This window comes from Euprymna scolopes, chromosome 22, assembly GCF_053919585.1.
Source record: "Euprymna scolopes isolate OS-2025 chromosome 22, ASM5391958v1, whole genome shotgun sequence".
Classification (NCBI taxonomy): Eukaryota; Metazoa; Mollusca; class Cephalopoda; order Sepiida; family Sepiolidae; genus Euprymna; species Euprymna scolopes.
Window position 1 is genome coordinate 574,356 of NC_136503.1, and position 26,582 is coordinate 600,937.

Consider the following 26,582-nt stretch of genomic DNA (forward strand, 5'->3'; position numbering starts at 1 on the left):
TCTTGTTATATTCAGATCATTACCTTCTTTGATTAAGAATTTCTGTGTTGACTTTAGATAAATTCTGCATATGAAGAGATCGACTACAAGGGTATCCTCCACTATTTGGTCGTATTCACACTGTTTGGCTATTTGACAAAGCCTTTTCAAAAATGAGTGTGTCAATTCAGCTGAATTTTGTCTGCATTGCAATAGTTCGTGTCTTGTCACATGAAAATTCGATCTTGGGTTTTGCATACTGTCTAAAGTATTTAATTTAGTTTTCGACTGTCCTTTCTTCTTCATGCTGAAATACGAATGTGTCACTTATTTATTGTCCTTCGACACAAGCCCATAACAAAAGATATCTCACCTTGTGATCATTGTTAGCATTACACAGTATCAGAATTGGAAAAGAAAAAAAAATTATATGCAGAACAAAGAATTTATACGAAAGAAAAAAAACATGGACATCTTGCTATTACTGATTGCACACACACACAATATTGGAAGTACCGAGAATCGAAAAGAAACACACTATTTCTGTAAAGAAAAGAAAACTTTTCTTGTCGATTCCACTTCTGATACCGCATAATGTTTTGAAGGATTTGTTATAATAAAAACAGACTAAAGGGGAAATATAAAATGAATAACAATTTATTGACTGACGCTTGCAGATCTCATGGATCTCGGTGATGTATCTTTTTTCTGCCTTTTTTCAGTAAGAGAAAAGAAGGTGTAACAGTCAAAGTGAGGTAATTCAAATTATCTTACAGTTGGCACTGGACATATCTATTGTAAGTGGCGGAACTTGGGATGAAACTGCCATGCTAAATAATATCGATTTGGTATAAGATAATTATCTTACCTTCGTGTTTAGCGGCTATGATGCACATAGTCGTCTTTTTTTTCTTTTTCTTTTCTTTTTAACTCGTGTGGAAAAACAAATGTCATTGCTTATTCATTATTTCCAAATGGATTTATTTTTGTAAAAAATATATCCTTGTAATCTGGCTTCTGACACCATGTCATGTTGGGAGTATAATTCGATAATAGGATGGTTATTATCACAAATATTATTATCAGAATGCATCAACATGCGTGTTTAGTTCATGGTAGTCCATCACTGACCTCACCTTTGCTTTGTTGTGCTGAGCAACTGCCGTCAGCAGGATCAGGCCTTTTGGGGGTCCAAGTTTCTCATAGGTGTAGGGAATTAACCAGCCATCCTTGAGCCATTTGCAGAGTTTCTCTTCATATGCATGCCTCATTTGGTTGGGCACATGGTACTCGGCTACTTCATTCCACAGTTTGGTTGGTTCCTGGTTTTCCGACCACTTCCATGAGGTGGTCCAAGCCTTCTGCTGCTGATCAAATTCGACACTAAAGTTTGGCTGGACAATCCATCCTAATTTTAGCAAAGGACATATCTTCCATCCCCTAAAAAAAGGGAAGTAACAAATAAATTTCAATTTTCCTGTTCCCCATCCCCCATAAGGGGGAGATGTAACGTGTATAAACAATACACTGCACCTTCTCTGCATAACTCTCCTTGTAGAGGTACCCTTCACCTACTGACCTCCCCTGGTTGGGGTAACTCACCTTGGAGGGGAGTGTGCGACTTCCAGCATGACCGGCAATAAAGTATATTTGATTTCTACCTAGCTCTGTGTCGTCTGTCCATTTTATACGAATGTCTACACACGTAACACCTGTCATGGCTGATGGAAGAAGAGCATGGTAAGATACACTTGACAAAAGCCAGAGGTTATACTGACTGAAATGTTATTGAAAGAACATTCAAGATGAGAACAGTCATCCGAAGAATTCAAATAGGAATAATCAGTTTTCATGTAAAAAAATTCAAACATAATTTTATTGGCTTTTGTCAGATTTGTTTTATGATGACATGTTGAAACTATTGTGTATTTTTTTTTTTTTTTTTTTTTTTTTTACACAGTGATCACCACTTATCAAGGACCGGAAGCCACTCAGGGATAAGGGTTATTGCAAGTACATTACGTTAGTGAGGAGATTTGATGAAGTGTTTACTTAAGAGGGCGGTTCATTAGGAATTTGTTAACATTAGACTTGAAGACATCCAAGTTGTAGTCCGGAGGGAAGCAGGCAGACGGAACAGAGTTCCACAGGTGTGCAGTTCTAAGAAAGAAGCTTTGTTCATGAAATCCGTGTTTTGATTTAGACACAGATATAGAGTGGGGGAAATTTTTCACAGTGGATTCAGCTAGACGGGTGTTTTTCGTGAAAGATTGGCGAGGGGGGACCAGGGATTGGAGTTCAGACGAGCACCTGCCATGAAAATAACGATAAAACAAGGATAGGCTCGCAACGTCTCTTCTGTGGGAGAAGGGTTGCAGGGTAGAGAAAAGGGCATCCCCTACACTAAACCACGAAGTCTATTTTGTACTCTGTCAAGGCATGATAGGCTGTTTTTGGCAGCTCCTGCCCAGATATGGCAACAGTATTCCATCCTTGGCCGTACTTGGCTTTTATATAGATAGAGAATTGCATCAGTAGTGAGATATCTTCTGGAGCGGTAGAAGGATCCCACCATCTTTCCAGCGACCGTGGCAACAGACTTGATGTACGTGTTTCATTTCAGATCAGGAGTAAAGGTCAAACCCAGAAGCTTGTCAAAACACGGGGCCTCACCCAGACGAGAGCCATCCATCACAATTGATGCCAGCTGGGGATCAGAGCGTTGATGATGTAAGGATAGGAGTTTGATTTTGGATGCATTAAAGGTAACCAGCCACATCTTCCCCCACTGAACCACGCGCTCGAGATCAGAGGAGAGAGAATCAGAGAGAACTTCGTCATTTACAGCCTTTGATGTGTTGCCGTAGATGGCCGTGTCATCAGCATAGATGTCAACGAATGATTTAAGTATGTGTTTAGGGAGGTCATTGATGTAGATCAGGAAGAGAGTTGGGCCCAGGATTGACCCCTGAGGGACTCCAGCATTTATATTGCAGGCCTCCGATTTTTGTCCATCTACCACTACTCTTATGAGCCTATCGGAGAGAAATGATTTAATGATTGAGAAAACATTTCCAGTTATACCGTAGCTGGAAATCTTGTGAAGTAGTATTAAACTAAACCTAATTCATTAGATGTGAAAACTGTTGTGTATTAAGCTAAACCTAATTCATTAGATGTGAAAACTGTTGTGTATTAAACTAAACCTAATTCATTAGATGTGAAAACTATCGTGTATTAAACTAAACCTAATTCATTAGATGTGAAAACTGTTGTGTATTAAGCTAAACCTAATTCATTAGATGTGAAAACTATTGTGTATTAAACTAAACCTAATTCATTAGATGTGAAAACTGTTGTGTATTAAGCTAAACCTAATTCATTAGATGTGAAAACTGTTGTGTATTAAACTGAACCTAATTCATTAGATTTGAAAACTATTGTGTATTAAACTAAATCTAAAATAACTGCTTTCAAGCATTACTGTAAATGGTAAGTTGGCAAATGTTTTTGTAAACTGCAATATCGTATAATCCTTTCTATTGCTAATAAAATTTCAATAAAACCTTAAAAAAATATAGATTTACTTTTTTCTAATCCTTTTTTCAGAATATATCTATCAAAAAATACAAATAAAGTTAATTTTTTTTTAAAGTGAATGTGTAACAATGGTGCCATTACATTTTAACAGGTTCAACAAAAACAGTTGCAAAGAAACAAAAAAAAAAAGTAAAGAAATTCGACTCAGCTTTTTTTTTAGTTTAAATAAAAGGCATTTATTCATGGTACTTTCCAAATTATACTTGCATCTTGGTTTTATAAGTCTCTTCATTTGCCATATAGTACAAACCTCTGCCATGTCGAACAGATGGTTTTTCTTCCCCCCAGATCAACATATCTACTCAAGCCCTTGATGCTTTGTGGGCTTTTTCTAAATCTTTGCTTTTCATTCTGCTGCTATGTCTGTAGCTCTCCCCACGGCACATGGTCATCCAATCATTTTTTGTTCAAAGTTCCTCTCACACTCACGTTTCCAAGTCGCTCCTTTTGTTCTCTCCACTTTTATTTTCCTTCTCTTCATCTGCTGTGACGTCATCTTGTGTGATAGCTTGATAATTTTCATACATGCCATACCGCTGTTGCTACATATGTGTCAGCAGTTTCATTACAAATTTACCTAGTACTTTATCTATTACGCCACAAGTCATAGCTGACTAAATGAGATTATACTATCTCATGGATTAAATAAAGAGTTCTGTTTGAAATTCTGTGAAGATTAACAATTCTGATAGAAAAACTCCTGGGTTCAACAAGATACACCTGAGGTTTCATCAGCCAAAACATCGTGAGAATAACACTGAAGGTGATAACAATACAAATTATTAATCCTCATCTAAAAAAATTCAGAAACATATTACTCAAAGTTTGTATACATCTTTTTCAGACATTGCATATACTTTTAAGGGTACTTGTCCAGAATTTGAACCAGATGTAACTAACTGACCACTCGATTTTGCTTGAGACATGGCTTAAGTGTCGCTGATTATCAAAGTTTAACAATGCTACTCAAGGAAAATACCAAAGAAAACATTTAAATATAATACAATCACCAGAAAAAATAAAAAGAAACGACCTACCATAACAATTTTTGCTTTGTTTTGTAACAATTATTTTTAAGTAAACAAGTTGTTTTTTTACATTCTTTTTTGTTACACAAAATTGAACAAAATTAATAAGATAACTAATTTTTTGTTTCCTTAATTTTTGTAACAAAAGTTTTTAAAAAGAGCACTTTTTTATATGCTTTTCATGTATTATCTTTTTGCCTTATTTTTTTTATTCTTATAACCAATGTAAAATTAAACAAATTTTCTTTTGATGATGATGCACTTCCCACCACAGGACGCCCAATTTTTCTTTGCAGTGAGTAATCGTTTTGTTTGGTAATATGTAGCAACATCTTCCGGTGTCTGAAACTTTTGATCCAAGCTGGAGATATTCATCTTGTATAAATATAGGAACGGACATCTGAGGGTGTGTAGTTTACTTAATTTATTAATTCTCCCAATATTTTCCTATGGTCTGCTCCTTTACTCCACATTGATTGGTTGATCGACGTCTTACATCAGATTAGAGTCAACCCTGAGCATGACGCCATGTTCCAAGCAAAGCTGAGTGGACGGTTCAAATTCTGCACAAGTACCCTTTTATGTATGCTGAACAATTCTATTATGAGTTTGAGGAGCCTTAAACTTATTTTTAAAATGTACAATCTTACTATTTCTCACTATTTATTACTACATATTATTACTGTGTATAGTAATTCAACAAGACATCTGAAAGCGGTTGGAGGTTATATTGACCAAAATATTGTGACAATAATACTAAAGATGAAAACAGTAATCTGAAACATCCAAATACTACACGTTATCAACCCTCATCTCCAAAAAAATGCTTGTGTCTAAATATTTCTTAGGGTTGATTTTTATTAGGCCAATTGTTTCAAACAATAAATAATTTTTTTAGGTCCGTATATTTTGCTATCATTTCCTGTTTGGCCCTATAAAACCCATAATTATACTTCACACATTTTTGGTCCCCCGACAAAAGGTGGGTGGACCTGTAAATTCACCTTTGTCTATTCATCTGTCTGTACTTTTCTCAATAACTATGATTTGGAATTTTAAAAATTTTTGCATAAACATTAAACATGATAGGAGTAAAAAGGTAACAAACCAGATTTTCCGGGAAACTCCGGTTGTCCCCCTAGGGGTGCCTTTCAGGTTAAAATGGCTAAAATTGACACTTTTGCACTTATTAAAAAAACTTGATGTCTTGGATTTTTATAAAACTTTCTGAAAAGTTGTAACTAACTGATTTCTATACAATTTTGTTTGTCTATACTTCACAATAACTCTTGGGCGTGCCCCAGGGGCTCTTTTAGAGCTAATAAAAACACTCTATTTTTGGGACTATTTTACCATATTTGTCCAAAATTTTCTGTGTATGTCTATTTAGCAGTTTTGCATGGTGCTGAACTCAAATTTAAATATTTAAGGCCTTGGCGACTTTTGGGGCTAAATGGGGGGGGGCAAATGATGGACTGAGTCATTTCTTTTTTTGCATGGGGCAGAACTCAAATTTACATATGTTAAGTCCTAAAACTGCACCGTTAGTTCATTTTCATCAGGATTTAATGTCCCCTGGAGACTTTTGATAGTAAATGAGAGGTGAGGGCAAATGCTGAACTTAGTCATTTCTTTTATGCCTCATTCACTGTGCACTCAGGGGAACATGCATGCTACACTTGTTTTACTCTGAGTTTAGAAAGATCGAGGTACTCCCTTCTGGAGGAAACACTGGATTTCATTAGAATTTGAATTCAGATCCAAAGCTTTTTAAAGAAGAGATGTTACCCATTTTATGCCTTCTATATGTATTTCGCTAAAACTTGGTCTTCCAGGGATTGTGTCTAAATATTTCTTAAGATGTTTTCATTTTATGTTGTCTTTAAATCATTCTTGATGTCCTAATATTTTGTCATCTTTCTCTTTTTAATTAATTATTAAAAAAGATAACAAATGGCAATGTTTGATTTTGCTTAAGACAATGACATTGTATTTTTTGCATGTTGTTGCTAGTGTCTAAGTATTTCTTAAGATTTTTTCAATATTTCTTTCAGCAACCATGTCGTCTTTAAATAATTCTTGATGTCCTAATATTTTATCTTTTCCATTCATTATTAAACAAACCGAGCATGCGGAATCCTCCTCAATGAGTTAAAAGTTTACTTTTACCATGACTTATGTTTATGCAAAATTTTAAAAAAATCCAAAGTGTGGTTATTGGGAAAAGTACAGAACAGACTAGCAGGAGTGAATTACTAGGTCCAATCCCTTTGTTGAGGGGACAAAAAAGAAGGCTTATGAGTCAACAATACTGAATTTGCTTAAAACAATGACATCACATTGTTTTTTACGTGTCGTTGCAGATGTCCAATCAAATTTGATTTTCGTGAAAAAGCGGAACCACAAACTTCACAAGAAAATGGTTTCTCTCCAGTGTGCGTTCTTGCATGATCCACTAGAAATGATTTCCGTGAAAATGTTGCATCACAGACGTCACATGAGTGTGGCTTATGACCTGTGTGGATTCGTCTGTGAACTGATAAACTTGATTTTCGAGAAAAACAAGAGCCACACATCTCACACGAAAATGGTTTCGTTCCACTGTGGATTTGCATGTGTTCGGACAAAATGTATTTCCGCGAGAAGGAAGATCCACATATTTCACAATGAAATGGTCGTTCTCCACTGTGGGTCCGGGTGTGCCACAACAACGTTGCTTTCGTTGCAAAACAAGATCCGCATATTTCGCAAGAATGCGGCCGCTCACCAGTATGCGTTCGGATGTGCTCGGACAGATGTGATTTGCTTGAAAATGCTGAATTGCACACTTCACAAGAATGAGGCTTTTCGCCAGTGTGTATTCGCTTGTGTTCAGACAATGTAGATTTCCGTGAAAAAGACGAATTACAAATGTCACAAGAATATGGTTTCTCTCCAGTGTGAATTCGCAGATGATCCGACAACGTCGATTTCCGTGAAAAACATGAACCACAAATTTGACAAGAAAAAGGTTTTTCTCCAGAATGCCTTCGACTATGTTGTGACAATTGAGATTTGAAAGAAAAACTTGATCCACAAATATCGCAAGAATATCGTTTTACTCCCGTCTTTGTTTCTCTCTGTTGTTTGTTATTGTTTATTGAAAAGTCGGAAGACATTTCATGGAAATCTGACTTCTCACAAAACTCAGTTTTTAAATCCTTTTTTGCAACCGAAACAGTTGATTCATCATCAGAACCTATGTCTGTGCACTTTTCCATATTTCTCTTGTTTTGCAAAATGGTATAACAAATATTTCAATTTTAATATCTTTTATTATCTTGCACATCAATATATATAATTTAACAGTTCTTTTTAATATCTGAAACAGCTACATGATAATTAGCTGATGGTCCCTGTTTTCTACTTAATTTAATTTAAGGTTTCTTGTTTGTTTGTTTTTTCACTCTTATACAATTTGGTAATTGTGATTTTTCTAGCAGTATGAGAGACGATTCGTCTATGTATCTTAATACTATGTGATACTTGGGGCAAATTATCACATTATGAACATTTCATGATTAATATGGCCGATTTCAAAACACAATTCAAAATCTTTCTCTTACTAAACCAATTTCATCTGTTGCAATATTATATACTTTCAGTTTTTGGATAACAATCAACTGTAATGGAAAGTTATTTTTTAATTGAAAAGTTCATTACTTACTCTAGACAATAATAACAGCTAAACATCACATAAAATTAACAATTCTATCTGGTTATTTGAACAAATGTTGTTATTAAATAGTTCAAGGGTTTGGTTAGCATCATAAATCATTTATGAAACCGGTATTTCAGCTAATATTTAACTACTACATTTAACTTGGTAGAAAATGAACAGTTAAATAAGAATAAAATGTTTTTCCAAATTTCTTGTTGAAGAAATTAAAAGTTCACAAAAATGTCACTTTTTCACCATTTTAAACTTCAAGAACATAAGTCAGTTGTGAGATTGTAATGCCCCACCTGACAATGTAAGGATGGACCAAAGTCTTATCTCTGCCTTACTTCTCTATATTGTATGGTGTATTCTTGAAGTTATTACATGGAGACTCAAACACTATTTCATGTTGAAATTTTATATGATGGTGAGTGTTATTAAATACAGGTGTAATGCTGCTTAAGTGCTTACCGACACAGACAGAAAAGATGGGTGTGCCAAGCTCAAATAGATTTCTCCAAAAAACACCTTCATCAACATCCCCACCTGACCTTGTATCCAACCTCCTGGAGAGGAGATAAATAAATATTGTTATATACGGGTATTTATAAATCAAATTTCAAAATATTGGAAATTGAAATTCCTTGAAAATTCAGATTGTGAAATTTCTCAATATATTTTTTATGTTTCTATATTACATGACATCAAGATAATGAAGATTTGTACAAATCCAATTACAGATGTGAGCTTCTACTTTTTGCAGGGGAATCTGAAAATATAAAATAAAAGTTGAATAATAAATTTCCTAATATAATATGAACTTTTTAAATAAAATTGTTATTTTGTGAATCAAGAGAAAACCTAATATTATATGAACTTTTTAAATAAAATTATTAACTAATTGAGATTAAAAAACATTTTTGTATTATGTTTTGTGAACTAATATTATATTAACTTTTAAAAAATATTAATAATTACTGAGACTTTTTCATACTTTTCTGTATCATGCTTTTGTTTTGTGGATTAAGAAGAAACAATTATGTCTATTATATAATGCAACAATTATTCAGTTATGCATAACCTTTGCTTAAATAAAAGTCCTGTTTCATTTTTCAACCTAAAGTTGTTTTACAATTTTTCCATATTTTTCAGTGAGGTACACAGCAGGCCCGGGAGATTCTTTTGAGACAATTTGGACACTAAGCAGCAACAGATAAAAATAATGGAGATGTACTTTGCCACAAAATCAATTTTTCTGAACCAGCAGCAATGATTGAAAAATTTTAGCAGAAACATAGGACAATTGTAACTTCTTTTGTTTTACACTTTTGTTTTGTGGATCAAAGAAATAATAAATAATATTTGAAAAATAAATTCCATATTATATTAACTTTTTAAACAAAATTATTAATAATGACGTAGATTTTTTAAAACATTTTTGTATCATGATCTATGGATCAAGAGAAAATATATTTCTGACAAAGGGGTGAGAATTGCTGTTTTCTGGGTTTTAATCTGTTGTGGAGATCTACGAATGATCTTGTCCACATCTTATAACTACTGTTATCAACTCGGAATAGGACAGAGTGAGTGACTGGGTGAGTTAGAGTGAGTGCAAGTGAAAATGCTGGCAATTACTCAGTTATCCATGTTCTATGTGTTACCAGCAACATAATATTTGACCTGATATTTGCATCCATTATTTTACCTTAACTATTAACTATTTAGAAAAAAACTCTCAAGCTAAAAATGCCAGTTCCATTTTGAAAATAAAAGAATTCTATTTTTCATCAAATAAAAAGATTTTGGTGTTTATTTAAAATTACACTTAATTAAAAAAAATAAAAATACAGAAATTTTTTATGATGTACATACTTATTACAAAATGAAGCTGTCATATTCCAAAAATCACGTGAATTGATCAAGTACTTTTTTAATTAAGAAAATCAAATTTTATGACTAAGAGAGATATAATCTTTTAATCGGCCATGATTTATAAATAAGGGGGAGAAAGCTTAATTCGAACTATCCAGATCAAAATTAGCCTTAAGTCCGAATTTCAACAAACATTTCCAAAAGGTCAATGTTACAATTTTTTCTTTTTTTGGTTTATTTTTTATTTATTATTTCTCACTTTTCAAAAAAGAATTAACGTTAACATGTTCTAATACTTTACTTAATCTTTTATACCCTCTGTCATTGAAGGAAAAATTATTCTAGATTGGAGTAATCTCTAAATTTTTGACAAAACTTGAATCTAAAGTTTTATTCTAGGACGTCTATGTACAAGTACAGACAAAGAAAATGCGGTACCTATGCAAAATACGAACTGTATTATTTTTTAGCACATTTCTATAATACGTCACTGATCTAAGGGGATAACCCCACTTTACTATGAGGTTTATTTCTTACTATGAAATACAAGAATTTAGAATGCTGAATGCTGAAATAATGTAACTTCAAGAAATTGTAAAGAAAAGAAAGATGCAACTATTTTTTTCAAATGGGTGTTAACCTTAAAAAACAAAGAATGCAAACATTACAAAAGTTGCAAATAATTTATTGATGCAGTTCAAATTCCGTCTGTGATTATTTACAAAAGATTTCTGCATAACCGTTGACTACATCGCGAAGACCCTCAAAAGTCCTTCATATTTCAATGCTTGGTTAATTTGTAGTTTAGTGGTGTAAATTATTTTACAGACATAAAACCATAAAAAACTATTTATCTACGATATAAAAAGAATTATCAGAACCAAAGGCTGAAATAAAACCTAAAAAGTTTAATTTTTCTTATTTTTTTATCATTTTTATTAGATTAAATATGACATTCAACGTCATAGAATGTAGCTGTCATATTTTTAAAATTTAAATTGGCCTTTTTGGAATCAGTTTCATGGAACCAAAATCCCAGTTCCAAACTACAAATTTGCCCAATATTTTTTCTACAAGTTTTTTTTCCAATAGTAAAATGAACTAGGTGTTTCTTATTCTTTTCAAATTGTATTTTTTTAACCAAACAAGCAAAAATATTTTTTTAAAGTAGTTTACATAAAGTCTTTATTTGAAATTGTTTCAAATTGTATGTTTTTTTAATAAAAATAGTCACATTCACTTCATTTACTATTGGAAATAAACTTACAGTAAAAAACATTTCAAAGTAAAAATTAAATATATTTTTTGTCGTAATTGAAAAAATCTTATTTCATTCATAGTAAAAATATTTCAAAGTGATGGACATTTTAGTCAACAGCTTTGCAGAAATCCTTTGTAAACAATCACAAACAGAACTTAAACTTTACCAACTTATTTTTTAATGTCACAAAGTTTATAAGATTGATAATTTAGTCTTTGACATTTTGAAAAAGAAAGGAAATGCAATGATAGTTGCTATGGAGAATTTATTAAAAAAAATTGCGACCCGACTTTTTTTTTTTTTTTTTTGACTGATTTTCAACCCAAGACAAGGCACACTGCCACTTAGATATAAAAAGGTCTACAATTTAAGACTAAAGCTACAGGGATTATGTAGGGAGTTGGACAGCAAAATGCCTGTTAACATTTGAATTTCTGTTAACACTTGAAATTCTGCAAATCAGTACAGTCAGAGATGCAGGGATCCGGAAGGGTAATCCAAAGTTTAGAAGTTTGAGGAAATAAACTATTAGAGTAGAAGACTTTCTGGCATCTAGGGATCTCTACAATGTATGGGTGGGACTTTGCTACTTGTCAGATTAGTTAGGAGTATTTGTGTCATGAAGGTACAAGTGCCTCCAGTTCGTCAGAGCACATTTCATTAAAATACTTGTAAAACAGGCATAGTAGGGATGCAACATTTCAGTGATGGGAAGGGGTTGGAGTTTGGTTGATAGTATGAGACCTACTACATTGTAAACCTTTTTTGTTTTGGACCCTGTCTAAGAGCAAGAGACTAGTAGCAGATTATCAGCCCAGATATGGCAACAGTATTCCATGCATGGGTGAATAGTTGCTTTGTAAAGATATAGAATACTGTCAGGTGAAAGTAATTTTCTAGCATTGTAAAGAGTCTACCTTTTTGCAGCAGCAGCCTTAGCAATGTCCTCAATGTATTTGTTCCAACCCATGTTGCCTCTGAATGTACGACCGTTTGGTTGAAATGAAGAAATTTAAGGTCATGGCAATCAGTGGTTGAGGTTTCTTGCAATTATTAAATGAAAGAAGTTTAGTCTTAGTGTAGACATTTCTTATACAGCGGTAAAAAGATTATGAAAACAATATTCAATTCTGTGTTGCAGAAAACATTGCTCTGAACTGGTAAATGGCCTTATCAGTAATTCTTCCTGACTGAAGCATGTCAAGAAGTTCAGGCAGATTCACAATTTAACCTTTCACGACACTGGAAAAGTTCAATAAAAGTTTGTATAAGGTATCCAAACAGGGAAAATAATTAAAAAATCAGATCCCACTTTAGAAAATAAACCATAGAAGGCATGATTCTCATATAGACGTGACGGACATATCTTGACATAATGACATCTAAACTGAAATTCATTAATTGGTGCACAATTTCACGCATTTACATCATCATTCCAGTACAGACTGGAGCTTTTCATCTAAGGTTTCAGCCATTACCTTAGATATGCGTTCATCTGTTTTCTCTTTGTATCTGTTATAGAGTGTGGTGTCATCAACAAATATACTCATCTTGGAGACAATTTTATCAGGGAGGTCATTTATGAATATCGAAAATGATAAAAGTATTGACCCCTGCAGCACACCCGCATTTTTAGCATGTTTTCATTTATGACCATTCAGGACAACTTACATTTTTCTCTAGCCCAAGAAGTATTCATATAGTAATGTCATATACTCATCAAAGGCTATAGATATATCTAGGGCTACTGGCATAGCCTTCCCTGCCTTATCCAATACATTTTTACACGTTCAGTAATGATATCTGCAGTAGAGTGAGCTTGCTTAAATCCATACTGTCAATCGGAAAAGGTCAGTATCTAGGAGGTGGTTGAATAGTTTGATTAAGGACTCAATTTTGATGAAGAGAGGAAGGAGACTAATGTGACGATAATTGAGTAGGTCAGTTCTTTCACCAGAATTCTTGAAAACTGACACCACAGAAGGAATTATCCAACATTCTGGGAAGCAAGATTTAGTAAGGTATTTGTTGAAGAGTTTAGAGAGAACTGGAGCAACCTCAGCAGAGCATTGTGTTAATATTATAGCAGGAATGAGATCAGACTCACATGCCTTCGAATTGTCCAGGTTTTTAATATTATAAATGGGTGATTTTTTTTGCTTTTGTTTTTGTTTGTGACTACGTTACCCTTCCTCAAAAAGGACTAATTTTTTATTTCATTGGTTTCAGCATCCTAAATTTTCGTACAAAAAAAATTAAAGAATCTTAATAAAATGGAGTTATCCCCTTCATGCAACGATGTTGTTATATTTTAACAATGGAACCCAACATTCTATATAGAAGTCTTGCAAGGAATGAAATATGACTCAGTATTTTTTTCAATTTTAACAAAAGGCATTTATTCATGGTACTTTTCAAAATATGCCTGCATCTTGGTATTACAAGTTCCTTCATTTTGTCGCCACACAAGTTTTTCAAATCTCTCTCACTGGTTCATGTTTCACCACACAGTCACAACCCACATGCTTCTAAATCTGCAACTCCATCTATGGCACATGTTCATCTGAACATTTTTTTTTGGATGGCATCTTGTTTTAGAGATTCCTCTTGCCCTCACCTGTGCTTCCCCTCAAGACACTTGCAATCCATGTAGTACATGTTCATCTCATACTGACATGTGCTCACCAGTCACTCATCACATGGTGCTTTTTTTCTCTTCACTTTTCCCTTCTATTCCTCGGCTGTAATGTCACCTCATGCACCAGCTTGGTTCTTTGCACACATGTCATCCTGCTGCTGCTGGTGGTGGTACATATATGTCATCAGCTGTGTCACATTAAAATCAATAAAGTGCTCTATTCTTTAGACAGGATTTTCAAGTTAAATAAATGGTGTAAGTGTCCCAGCTCACGGGTGTGAGGATCCAAGGAAAATCTAACAGAGTATAAATTGATAGTTTATCAACCGCCCGCATGCAAGGTTTTTATTTATCCTTTATATCCTTTTAAGGGGCAGATAACTCTTTTGTGAGTTATGTCCCTTTAATTACAACATTACATCCCTCTCATTCTTATTGGAACGCATTATCCTCTTTTATATTTATTTTGTATATATATATTACTTCATTATGGAGTCTTTAAGTTGGACTGGGGGTTGTTTTTCTGTGAGGAGTTTTGTCTCCGAAGTTGATCAGCCATTGGGGTTGCTGGTGTTCTACAGTGTGCGAGTGTGGGTTGTACACACCTTCAGAGTGAGACTCTTCTTTCTCATGGGTTGCGCTTGAGCTTACTCATTGAACAGAGAAGAGTTTCTAGTGATTTGGTGGTTTCCTCTCTGAACAGTTATCATGCTGCCCTTTCTTTTGCATGACTGTATATTGTTTAAGGTTGTATGATGGGAACAGCTTATCTTATTTCTTTTGCTTGATCAGGACTTTGTCTCTTTAGCAGTGGGATATTGGCTTTGTATTTTTGCTTTAATCCGCATACTCTTTCATTTTCAAATTTTTAAATCATTTTTTTCTATGCTGTCATGTATCGGCCCTACTGCTAGCTTCTCAACAGTATTAGGTATGCCAATATTCATTTTTCTGTTAGTACAAGCTTAAACAGGAGATATTTTTGTGGTGGTATGGGGGGTAGCTCCATATTGCGTAAGGAAATGAGATAACTGGGTTTTCCAGTTGTGACCTTTCACTGTAGTAATGTGTGATTTTTCTGTGTCTAAAACCTGACTGAATAGCAAAGTTTCTGAAGTCTTGTCCCTGAAATGGGGTCCCATTATTTGACTTCAAAACAGTTGGATATCTGGTGAAAATTATGTTCAGGTAAGGGATGCCTGCACTTGCAGACAGTGAGGGAAGTATTGCTTTGTTGGACCTGTATGTAAATATCCGAGTTATAGTATTCTTTATGGGTGTTTTCTAAACCATCGTATACATATCCAGAAATTATATTGACACTAGCACCAATGACTAAAATGAAATTTACTAGGGAATTATTCACAAGAGCGGTGACTTTTGATGCTTTAGGTAGCACCAGGACTTTAATTGAGAACACAGATTCATCACTAGATGTGCAACAGAATGGTGCTCTTTTATGATAACATAGCGTGCATGGGTGCATGCCAGCATCAGGTTGCGGGGAGAGAGACTTTTAAAAAGCACATGTTGCAGAACATTGTAAAACACATGTGTGCAAAAAGATTTTTGAAAGATAATAAATTGTGTTATTGTTGAACGAACCACAAATAAATGCATTTCATTTGCACTTCTAAAAAAATGTCAAACTGGATCTTTCTTTTTTTTCCTTTACAACAAAGTATCAGACAACGTGCAGGCCCACGAGGTTTGAAATGTAACAACACAAAATGAAACAGCCACGTTACATTATATTGATTTGGATACCGTGACCAGGCATTTTACCAAGAAATGGATCAAAATGAAGAAAAACAGAAAAAGAAATGTTATTACGGATAAATGCAGTTGCAAAAGAGGGACATAAAAAGAAACTAGGCCAAGGGAGAGAACTTTTTAAAAAATCAGTGATTACATTTGTTTGCTTCTTATACTTGTTTGATTTTTTTTTCTAGTCATGTTAGTCGTAATTTATGTTTAACACTAAACCAACATTGATGGTAAACTATGCTTCCCACAAAACATCTTTGAGTCACAAAAAATTACGATTGTTGTTTATGTCTAGAGGAATGAATAGATTTTCGAGTTTGTCTAACTATTTCTTCCAATGAATGCTAGTTATGCTCTCATCAGCATGCACACTGAATATTGGGAAAATCGATAAATCACCACTGGCCATTTAATTTCTTCCCATGTGATTACCAGAAACATTGTTTCTTTTGACTTTTCTCTGAGAAAACGAATATATATATATATATATATATATATATATATATATGCAAAATGCCTTCAATAAGTTTCCAGACTTTTTTCTATGGCCACTTTTATTGATAGTACACACATGAAACTCTAATCCCTCTCAAAGTAATCCTCCTCTAGCCACAATGCACTTGCTGTACCATTCCAACAACTTCTAGAGGGTCCCATGGAAGTTCTCTTGTGCCAATGACCCTTGTCACAGCCACTTATCTTCTACATCTTCAGATTTTCATTTGTGTATAGTTCCCACACTGACATAAAACTGTGCACTTATTGTCTCTATAGACACATGGTGTTCCCTATTCATGAAATTCATTCTTTGATCAATTAACTCTGGTGTTCTGACTTGCTTACTCCTTCCACATCTCTCATCATTCCTCACAGACTCCTTGACTTCCTGGAATCTCTTATACCACTTAAAAACTGATGCTTAATTCATAGAAAATGGTCTAAAAGCAGTCTGAAGCATTCCATCTATTTATGTGGCATTTTATTTAGTGTCCTCATATCCAGATTGCATTTTTGAAATTCACTAGCTGTGACAATCAGGCTTTAGTAAGGTGTATTCCAATTCCTGCTGTAGCTGTTCATTTGAACTTTAAATCATAAAAATTGGCTACTAATCTCATAAGATATATTGCAATTGAATTGAAGAGGTTATGATAATTTTAAATTCTTGTACAAGTCTGGAAACTTATTGAAGGCACCTCATGTATATATATATATATATATATATATATATATATATATATATATATAATGATATATATATATATATAATGATATATATATATATAATGATATATATATATATAATGATATATATATAATGATATATATATAATGATATATATATATATATAATGATATATATATATATATAATGATATATATATATATAATGATATATATATATATAATGATATATATATATATAATGATATATATATATATATAATGATATATATATATATATAATGATATATATATATATAATGATATATATATATATAATGATATATATATATATATAATGATATATATATAATGATATATATATATATATATAATGATATATATATAATGATATATATATATAATGATATATATATAATGATATATATATATATAATGATATATATATATAATGATATATATATATATATATAATGATATATATATATAATGATATATATATATATATATATATAATGATATATATATATATATATATATATAATGATATATATATATATATATAATGATATATATATATAATGATATATATATATATATATATATATATATATATATATAATGATATATATATATATATATAATGATATATATATATATAATGATATATATATATATATAATGATATATATATATATAATGATATATATATATAACGATATATATATATAATGATATATATATATAATGATATATATATATATAATGATATAGATATATATATATATATAATGATATATATATATATAATGATATATATATATATATAATGATATATATATATATATAATGATATATATATATATAATGATATATATATATATATAATGATATATATATATATATATATAATGATATATATATATATAATGATATATATATATATATAATGATATATATATATATATAATGATATATATATATATATATATATAATGATATATATATATATATATATAATGATATATATATATATATAATGATATATATATATATATAAAATGATATATATATATAATGATATATATATATAACGATATATATATATATAATGATATATATATATATATATAATGATATATATATATATATAACGATATATATATATATATATATAATGATATATATATATATATATAACGATATATATATATATATATAACGATATATATATATATATATATATATATAACGATATATATATATATATATAATGATATATATATATATATAACGATATATATATATATATATATATATATATAACGATATATATATATATATATATATAATGATATATATATATATATAACGATATATATATATATATATATATATAACGATATATATATATATATAACGATATATATATATATATATATAACGATATATATATATATATATAACGATATATATATATATATATATATATAACGATATATATATATATATAACGATATATATATATATATAACAATATATATATATATATAACGATATATATATATATAACGATATATATATATATAACGATATATATATATATATAACGATATATATATATATATATATAACGATATATATATATATAACGATATATATATATATATAACGATATATATATATATAACGATATATATATATATAACGATATATATATATATATATAACGATATATATATATATATATAACGATATATATATATATAACGATATATATATATATATATATATAACGATATATATATATATATATAACGATATATATATATAACGATATATATATATATATAACGATATATATATATATATATATAACGATATATATATATATAACGATATATATATATATATATAACGATATATATATATATATATAACAATATATATATATATATATATAACGATATATATATATATATATAACGATATATATATATATAACGATATATATATATATATATATATATAACGATATATATATATATATATAACGATATATATATATATATATATAACGATATATATATATAACGATATATATAACGATATATATATATATATATATATATATAACGATATATATATATAACAATATATATATATATATAACGATATATATATATATATATATATAACGATATATATATATAACGATATATATAACGATATATATATATATATATATATATATAACGATATATATATATATATATATATATAACGATATATATATATATATATAACGATATATATATAATGATATATATATAACTATACATATAACGATATATATTTATGAGATATATATTTATAATAATATATAACAATATAGATTTATAACAATATATATAATGCTATATATATATATATATATATATATATATATATATATATATATATAACGATATATGCATATATATTGACATATGCACATTTTTGCTGGCATTGTGGATTTACTTTTAGGTTTGATACAGACTTTAACAGCAACTAGCATGTGGTCAGTATTGCAGTCTGCACTGTGGTAGCTGTGGACACAATTCAGCACATTTCTTCTGGTAATGATGAGATCCAGTTGATGCCAATGACAGGACTGGGAGTGCCGCCAAAACACTCTTCGATATGGCTTTGTTTGGAAAAATGTGTTTGTGATGCATAAGTCATTGAATGTACACAGCTCGAAGAGTCTCTGTCCATTTTCTTCATCCTGCTGATGCTAAAATGAGGCCAGGAGTCACAGTCGGCTCTGATACGGGCATTGAAATAATATAGTCTATATAGGTTGTTGTTCACTGCCAGTCCAACACCGTGAAGGCATAGCTCCTCTGGTTCCTTGCCTTGCCAGAAAAAAGTGTAATTCTGTTCTCGGATGCTGACTGTCTGTGAGTCTCATCTCCTGCAGGGCTGCAATGTCAATGTTGAGCCTCTTTAACTCGCGGTTTATTATAGCTGTCTTTCTTGCATTATCAATTTGCTGGAGATCATTTGAGAATCCAGGACACATAGTCCTAACATTCCAAGTTGCTAGTCTCAGTGTTGGCGGCTTTGAAAACTTTAAAGATTTGGTTTTGGTTTGTGCAAGTGCACAGTTTCTAGTCTGCTTTTCAGATTTTGTCCTAGCTCCAGTCACCCAATGAAACAAACAGACCATGGCAAGTCAGCATCTAATTGACCATGGAGTGCTCGGCTTAAGGCAAACAATTGCTGACTAGTCGGGATTTTGATGTTCCCTCCCACTGTTGGAGCCAACCCATAGCGTCCAAGCTAATGCCAATATGCTCAAGACTCATAACTGCTGTCTCCCGTGTTGTTTCTTTCGCTGGAGCAGCAGCAATGAAGTGTTCTCTCCAGGGCGCGAGCCTGGGAAAAGTGTATGGAGGTCCTAATCTGCCCAGTACTTAAGACTCCCCTTTTTGACCTCACTAGTGTGTTCCAAAGGAATGCAGAGCAGTACATTTGGCACCGGTTTGGTTGCAGGAGTTGCGAGAGTCAATTTGCATAGCACACTGATCTGCCTTCGGAGCTTCACTCCTGATTTGATATGTTTACTCCCCTACACTTGGCCGTTAGATCATTAATCTGGTCCGCCCTCTAGCCGTTGACAAATTAGCAGCAGTTCCTCCGCCTAGATTAGTGATGCAGTGTAAACATTACCCCCCTCACATGGTTTAGCCTGCCAGCTGAAGCAGTGTACCAGGCTGTGATACTTGGAGTCATCACATGAGAAATTAGGAGGTGGATGGAGTCCAGTGGCACTCATCTGCTCTAAAAGGTAGGACAGCATGCCAAGCTGCCAAAGGTATTACCCCTATCAAGCGCCCCCCTACATCCCAATGTACTGCTTGAATATAAAAGATACCCTTCCAAGAAGACACTCGCTGCATGCAGGAAGGCCATAAGTGGTGCCCAGAAGACTGCCAGACACTGCGCCAACAAATACTGGCTGAACCTATGTAGCAGCATTCAACTTTCTGCTGACTGTGGAAACATTCATGGGATGTATGCGAGACTGAAGGTGGCCTTTGGCCCAAGTATAGTTAAGACTACACTACTGGTCAGAATCAGGCATCATCACAAACTGCAGAAAGCAAATGGAGAGATGGGCTGAATACTATAAGCAGCTATACTCACTAGAGACATGCGTGATACCAACATTACAATGCTTTACAAAAATAAAGGTGGTCGCGGTGATTGTAATAATTACCATAGCATCTCTCTGCTTAGCATTGTTGGAAAGCTCTTCGCCTATGTTGTATTGAAAAGATTCTATGTTGTATTGAAAGGACTTTTAGAGTAGAAAGGTCAACTGTTGACATGGTATTTTCCTTATGACAAATACAGAAGTGTCGAGAGCAGAAGAAATCACTGTACCTCGCTTTTATTGATCTCACAAAGGCATTTGACCTGGTTAGCAGGAGCAGCCTCTTTCTGCTACTACAAAAAATAGGATGTCCCCCAAAACTGCTGAGAATGATAACCTCTTTCATGAAGACATGAAGGGCTCCGTCAAATTCAATGGATCACTTTCAGAATCTTTTCCCATCCTCAGTAGTATGAAACAGGGCTGTGTTCTTGCCGCAACTCTTTTTGGCATATTTTTCTCACTTCTACTACTATACGCTTTTCATGAAACTGAAGTTGGCGTCTATATTCGCACAAGAGAAGATGGAAGCCTTTTCAACCTGGTCTGTCTACATCCCAAAACTAAAGTCCGCATGGCCCTCATCAGGGAAATGCTGTTTGCAGATGATGCAGTATTAACAGCCTATTCTGAGGAAGCCCTTCAACAACTCATTGAGAGCCTCGCCCATGCTTGCAACGAGTTTGGTCTTACAATAAGCCTCAAGAAAACAAATGTCATAGCTCAAGATGCCAGCAAAGTCCCCTGCATGTAGTGAATGACTTCACCTATCTAGGCTCCATTATTTCCAACAACCTTTCACTGGACGCTGAGCTAAACACTCGCATTGGGAAAGCAGCAATGGCTATGGCCTGCCTGACAAACAGAGCGTGGAGTAACAACATGTTGATCATAAACACAAAGATGAGGATATATCAAGCCTGTGTCCTCACCATCTTACTCTACTGCAGTGAGACATGGACCCTCTGCAAGCATCAAGAGCACAGACTAAATGCCTTCCATCTGTGCAATCTAAGGAAGATCTTTGGCATTACATGGCAGGACCGCATTCCAAACAAACACGTTCTTCCCAAAGCAAATCTTCCAAGCATGTTTGCCCTCCTCTCCCAGAGATGTCTGCGATTGCTAGGGCACATTGTTTGCATGCAGGATGGCTGAATCCCCAAACACATCCTGTATGGCGAGCTCTTAGCCAGCAGTAGATCAACCGGTAGACAACTCCTTAGATTTAAGGATGTGTGCAAAAGGAACTTAAAATCCGGCGACATCAACCCTGTTGACCATGTAATCCTGTGCAGCAGTCCATGACTCCTGAAGGGTCAAAGTTCAGAAATGTGTCTGACTGAGCGAGAAGAGAAGAGATGAACAGTGGGGGGAGAAGAGAGGCAAACACAAAAGGACAGCATCAGCAGCAGCATCGGCAGAGCATGACAGAGGGTATCCCTGTGAGAAGTGCCACAGAATCTGCCACTCTCGCATCAGTCTGCTCAGTCACAGCAACAGTTGCCACCATTCATGACAACCTTCAGGTGCGATTCTCCATCATCTATCTAGACAGAAGGATGCCAACAATGCATATATATATATATATATATATATATATATATATATATATACTGTATTAACAAACAAAGACTTCAAAAAGGGAATTAATAGCAACAAAAAGTGTATTTCATTGTAAGTTACAATTGTTTCAATACCGGTTGGACAATTTCAAGCATTATGGCATTTGAAAATTTTCACATAACCAGCCTTTCTTCAGACTTCTTGAATAAAAAACACTTTGACAATAGAACATTGTTTAAAGAAATTTCTCTTTCAAAGTGTTTTTTATTCAAGAAGTCTGAAGAAAGGCTGGTTATGTGAAAATTTTCAAATGCCATAATGCTTGAAATTGTCCAACCGGTATTAAAACAATTGTAACTTACAATGAAATACACTTTTTTGTTGCTATCAATTCCTTTTTTGAAGTCTTGATTTTGTTAATACAGTATAGTAATGCTCAATTATGAAATATGATAACTTTGTAGCTTACATTTTAAGTCATCTCTCTTCGGCTTAAAATTCATTGGTATATGAAAATTTACTGAATTATACGAACCCAGTAAAATTCAGTATATTACAAACAAGTCTACATATACACATATATATATATATATATATATAATTTTCTTTCCTTTTTTTCCTACCCAATCATTATAATTTTTTTTTTTTTTTCATAGAAAAGGCGACACGTGTTTGTGTAATTGTTGCTTTTAAACTCCTTAATATCTCTTCCTAACCTCGTCGCCAGATGAAAAATTGTACGTGCTTCAGCTCGCTGGTGTAAGGATCCTAGGAAAGTATAGCAGAACACAAATTGATAGTTTCCCAACCGTCTTGCTCGCAAGCTTTTTATTTATCTTTTATATCCTTGTAAGGGGCAAGTAACTCTTTTGGGATTATGTTCCATTTTTTTATATTATTACATCAAATTCAATTTTTACGGTATCTTTTGTTGGTACTAGTGCAGTCAGTGCCCTTATTGATCCGTGCTGAAATAACGTTATTATTTAAAAAGCCATTCTTAACATGTGGAGGGCCAGGGGAGGGTGTTTTGAAACTATTCTATACTTCAACTTTACAATTGAATAAAAAACATATCATAAAACTTTTATTAAACTTGGAAATACGATTTTAAAAAATAGTGCGGATCAGTAAGTGCACTAGCACCCTTTTGTTTATTAAGTTGTTAGATGAAAGTACAGAATGGCTAACAATGCCTCTACTCTCCCCGTGAGACTTTATTTTACAATAGACAACAAACGAAAAAGTGATAAAGAAATAAATGCATGACAAATAAATGTTACCAAAAGCAAGCTAAGTTATTAGGTGGATTTGTATTAGTATTTTGTTTGACTTTTTGAGTTTTTAGCGATACCGAAGCTCCAAAGATAAAAGCCTCATATCCGTCATATTGTTTTAACTAGGCACCGCCAAAACTGGGGGGGGCAGGTCAGTACTTTTTGACGGACCGTCTTTTTAAAAATCTACCAAAAATCAGGTAATTATCCGATCAATACGAAATTTTCAGCGATTATTAGGAGAAGAATGAACTTTATAACAGTGTACTTATTTTTCATAAACGATATTTATATATATATTTTTTTTTGCTTACAAAACCCCCCCTTGTTTTGAAGTGGGAACAAATATGCTTAAAATAATCATCTGAAACTGAACAAAACATATTGTGTTGTTGTAAGGGACAGAATTATAGATTAAAAAAAAAAAAAAAAAAAAAAAATTGTTTGCATACCTTATTTTGACGCCTGAATATCAGAACTTCGATTGTGTTTAATTATCCCGCTTTTGAGTTTTGAAGTGTGAAATTCGGTGAATATGTTAAGTAAAATAATTAATTTAAGTTAAGCAAAACAAAAAAACAAATTTTTTTATATTTATACGAAAAAAGCCATTTTAAAATTTTTGATAAATAAATTAACAATTTTTTTTTAGCGAGCCGAATAATGCATTGCATGACCATTATTAAACAGAGCATGCTTTGAATAATCGATACAAAAAAAAAAAATTCGATAAATATTGTGCCCTTTGTGTTAAAAATAGCATCATTTTTTTCGATCTCGTTTGAAAACGTTTGCCGCCTTTCGACTACGGTGGACCAAACGCGCTGAAATAATTTTTTTTATTCTGCTTTAAATTGCCCCCTCCCCCCATTTTGGGGAGCCTGGCCCCCACACACATACACATTAAAAACCAAACTCATACAAATGGTCACCCATCTGGTACTGGCCAGCCTCAGCTTAATAATACATTGAAATTTTCGTCACTGAAAAATAAGTTTTTTTGGCCTGTTTAGTCTTCCATAGTTTTCGTCTCATCGAAAGAAAACGTAAACAGAGTCGATCTGAACTCTTCGGCGACGCGAAATATCTGGTTACATATATGAATAAGTGGAATTATTTGAAATTCAGGTACTTATATTATAATATTTTTGCATATTCTCTTAGAAAATCATCCTAAATCTTAGTTAGACAATAAATGAATAAATAAATTATTTCAAAAACCCTTTTTTTTAAATATTTAAGTACGTTTTTTGTGCAAGACAAAAAATAACAATTGTTAACTTTTTGGGAAAATTTAACATTTAAAATTGAATTAAAAATAGTAGAAAAAGTTTTACATTATTCTGTTTTCTATATGATAAAATTCAGGGTTTTATCTTTCTGGAAAAAAAAAAAGTTACTCAGAAATAATGGATTTTAATAAATGTAATTTAGTTTTAAAAAACAACAACAACTTGATTTTGCGGCCATTTTTGGCGGTGCCTAGTTTTAACTTAGCAGCCCGAAACATGTCAATATTAATTTGACGGATAAGTTCATTTTACGTTTAACAAACCGAACCCACTTCTAAACATTGAATTTGCTTCGATGAAATTTCTTTGTTTTATTCTCCCCCCCCCCACTAATATTTTGGGACTTACCTTAAGATTCAGGAACTTTAAACAGAAACATCATTCCATCTAAAGAATTTCTCATTTCAGGTTCAATTCGCGTGAAATTCAAGAATAAAAAAAAACTTCGTCATCACCGATCGGTGTAACACTTAATATGGTTCCCGCTAAAAAGAAGGCCAAAGTTTCTTTACGATTATTATACTAAACCTTGTAATTTGTTCGTCATCGTTTCAAACTTTAACGTAATGACGTAATTCCTAGCAAACTATTCGAACTTAACGACTAAGCTGGAGCACTATATGTATTGGTTTCGATTCCAAGTCATATTAAAAAAAATATTTTTAAATCAATACTACAATATATTGGATATTATATTCATCTAGCTCTCTCCTTCTAGACTAAAAGTCTGAATTTGTTTGTGATCGTTTGAGATTTTAACGTCATGACGTCATTTTTTAAATAATCAATGAATTATTTGCTCTATAACAATAAATACTAAATCTGCATGAATTCAAATATATTTAAGAACAGGGTTACGCCGGAGTAGGGGGGGGCACTAATACATATTGGCTACAATATAATAACCAATAGAGAATTGGTTCTATTATAATAAATATGAAATCCGCATAAACTAAAATAAGCGTATCTTACGACCGAGCAACGTCCGGCGGCCTTTACTATATTATTATTATCGTCAACTAAAGTGTACAATCGCCTGCCTCAGCAATACGGTTTATCAGTAAAATTTCACCCTATTTTTTTTTTGTTTGTTTGTTTGTTTGAGACATAATATAAAAATGAAACGAATATTTTTAAATGCAATTGTTAGAAAAACTAATTAATTTCTGTAAGTTTTACCATAAATATTTACAAATTTAATTGGTAGGGGGTG

The 26,582-nt window shown here is 32.3% G+C and overlaps 1 protein-coding gene across 1 annotated transcript; it reads right to left on the reverse strand.

Moving 5' to 3' along the window:
• Positions 1 to 3,728: 3,728 nt before the first annotated feature.
• LOC145243836 (uncharacterized) lies at positions 3,729 to 25,865 on the reverse strand. Its single transcript, XM_080106865.1, has 2 exons — positions 25,718 to 25,865; positions 3,729 to 9,076 (listed from the first exon to the last, which is right to left on the reverse strand). Exon 2 carries the CDS (start codon positions 7,865 to 7,867, stop codon positions 6,929 to 6,931), a length of 939 nt encoding a protein of 312 aa, XP_079962991.1. The 5' UTR covers positions 7,868 to 9,076; positions 25,718 to 25,865; the 3' UTR covers positions 3,729 to 6,928.
• Between the last annotated feature and the right edge of the window lie 717 nt (positions 25,866 to 26,582).

Coding starts and splice junctions, on each gene's coding strand:
- LOC145243836 (XM_080106865.1), bottom strand. CDS start 7,867: ATGGAAAAGTGCACAGACATAGGTTCTGATGATGAATCAACTGTTTCG.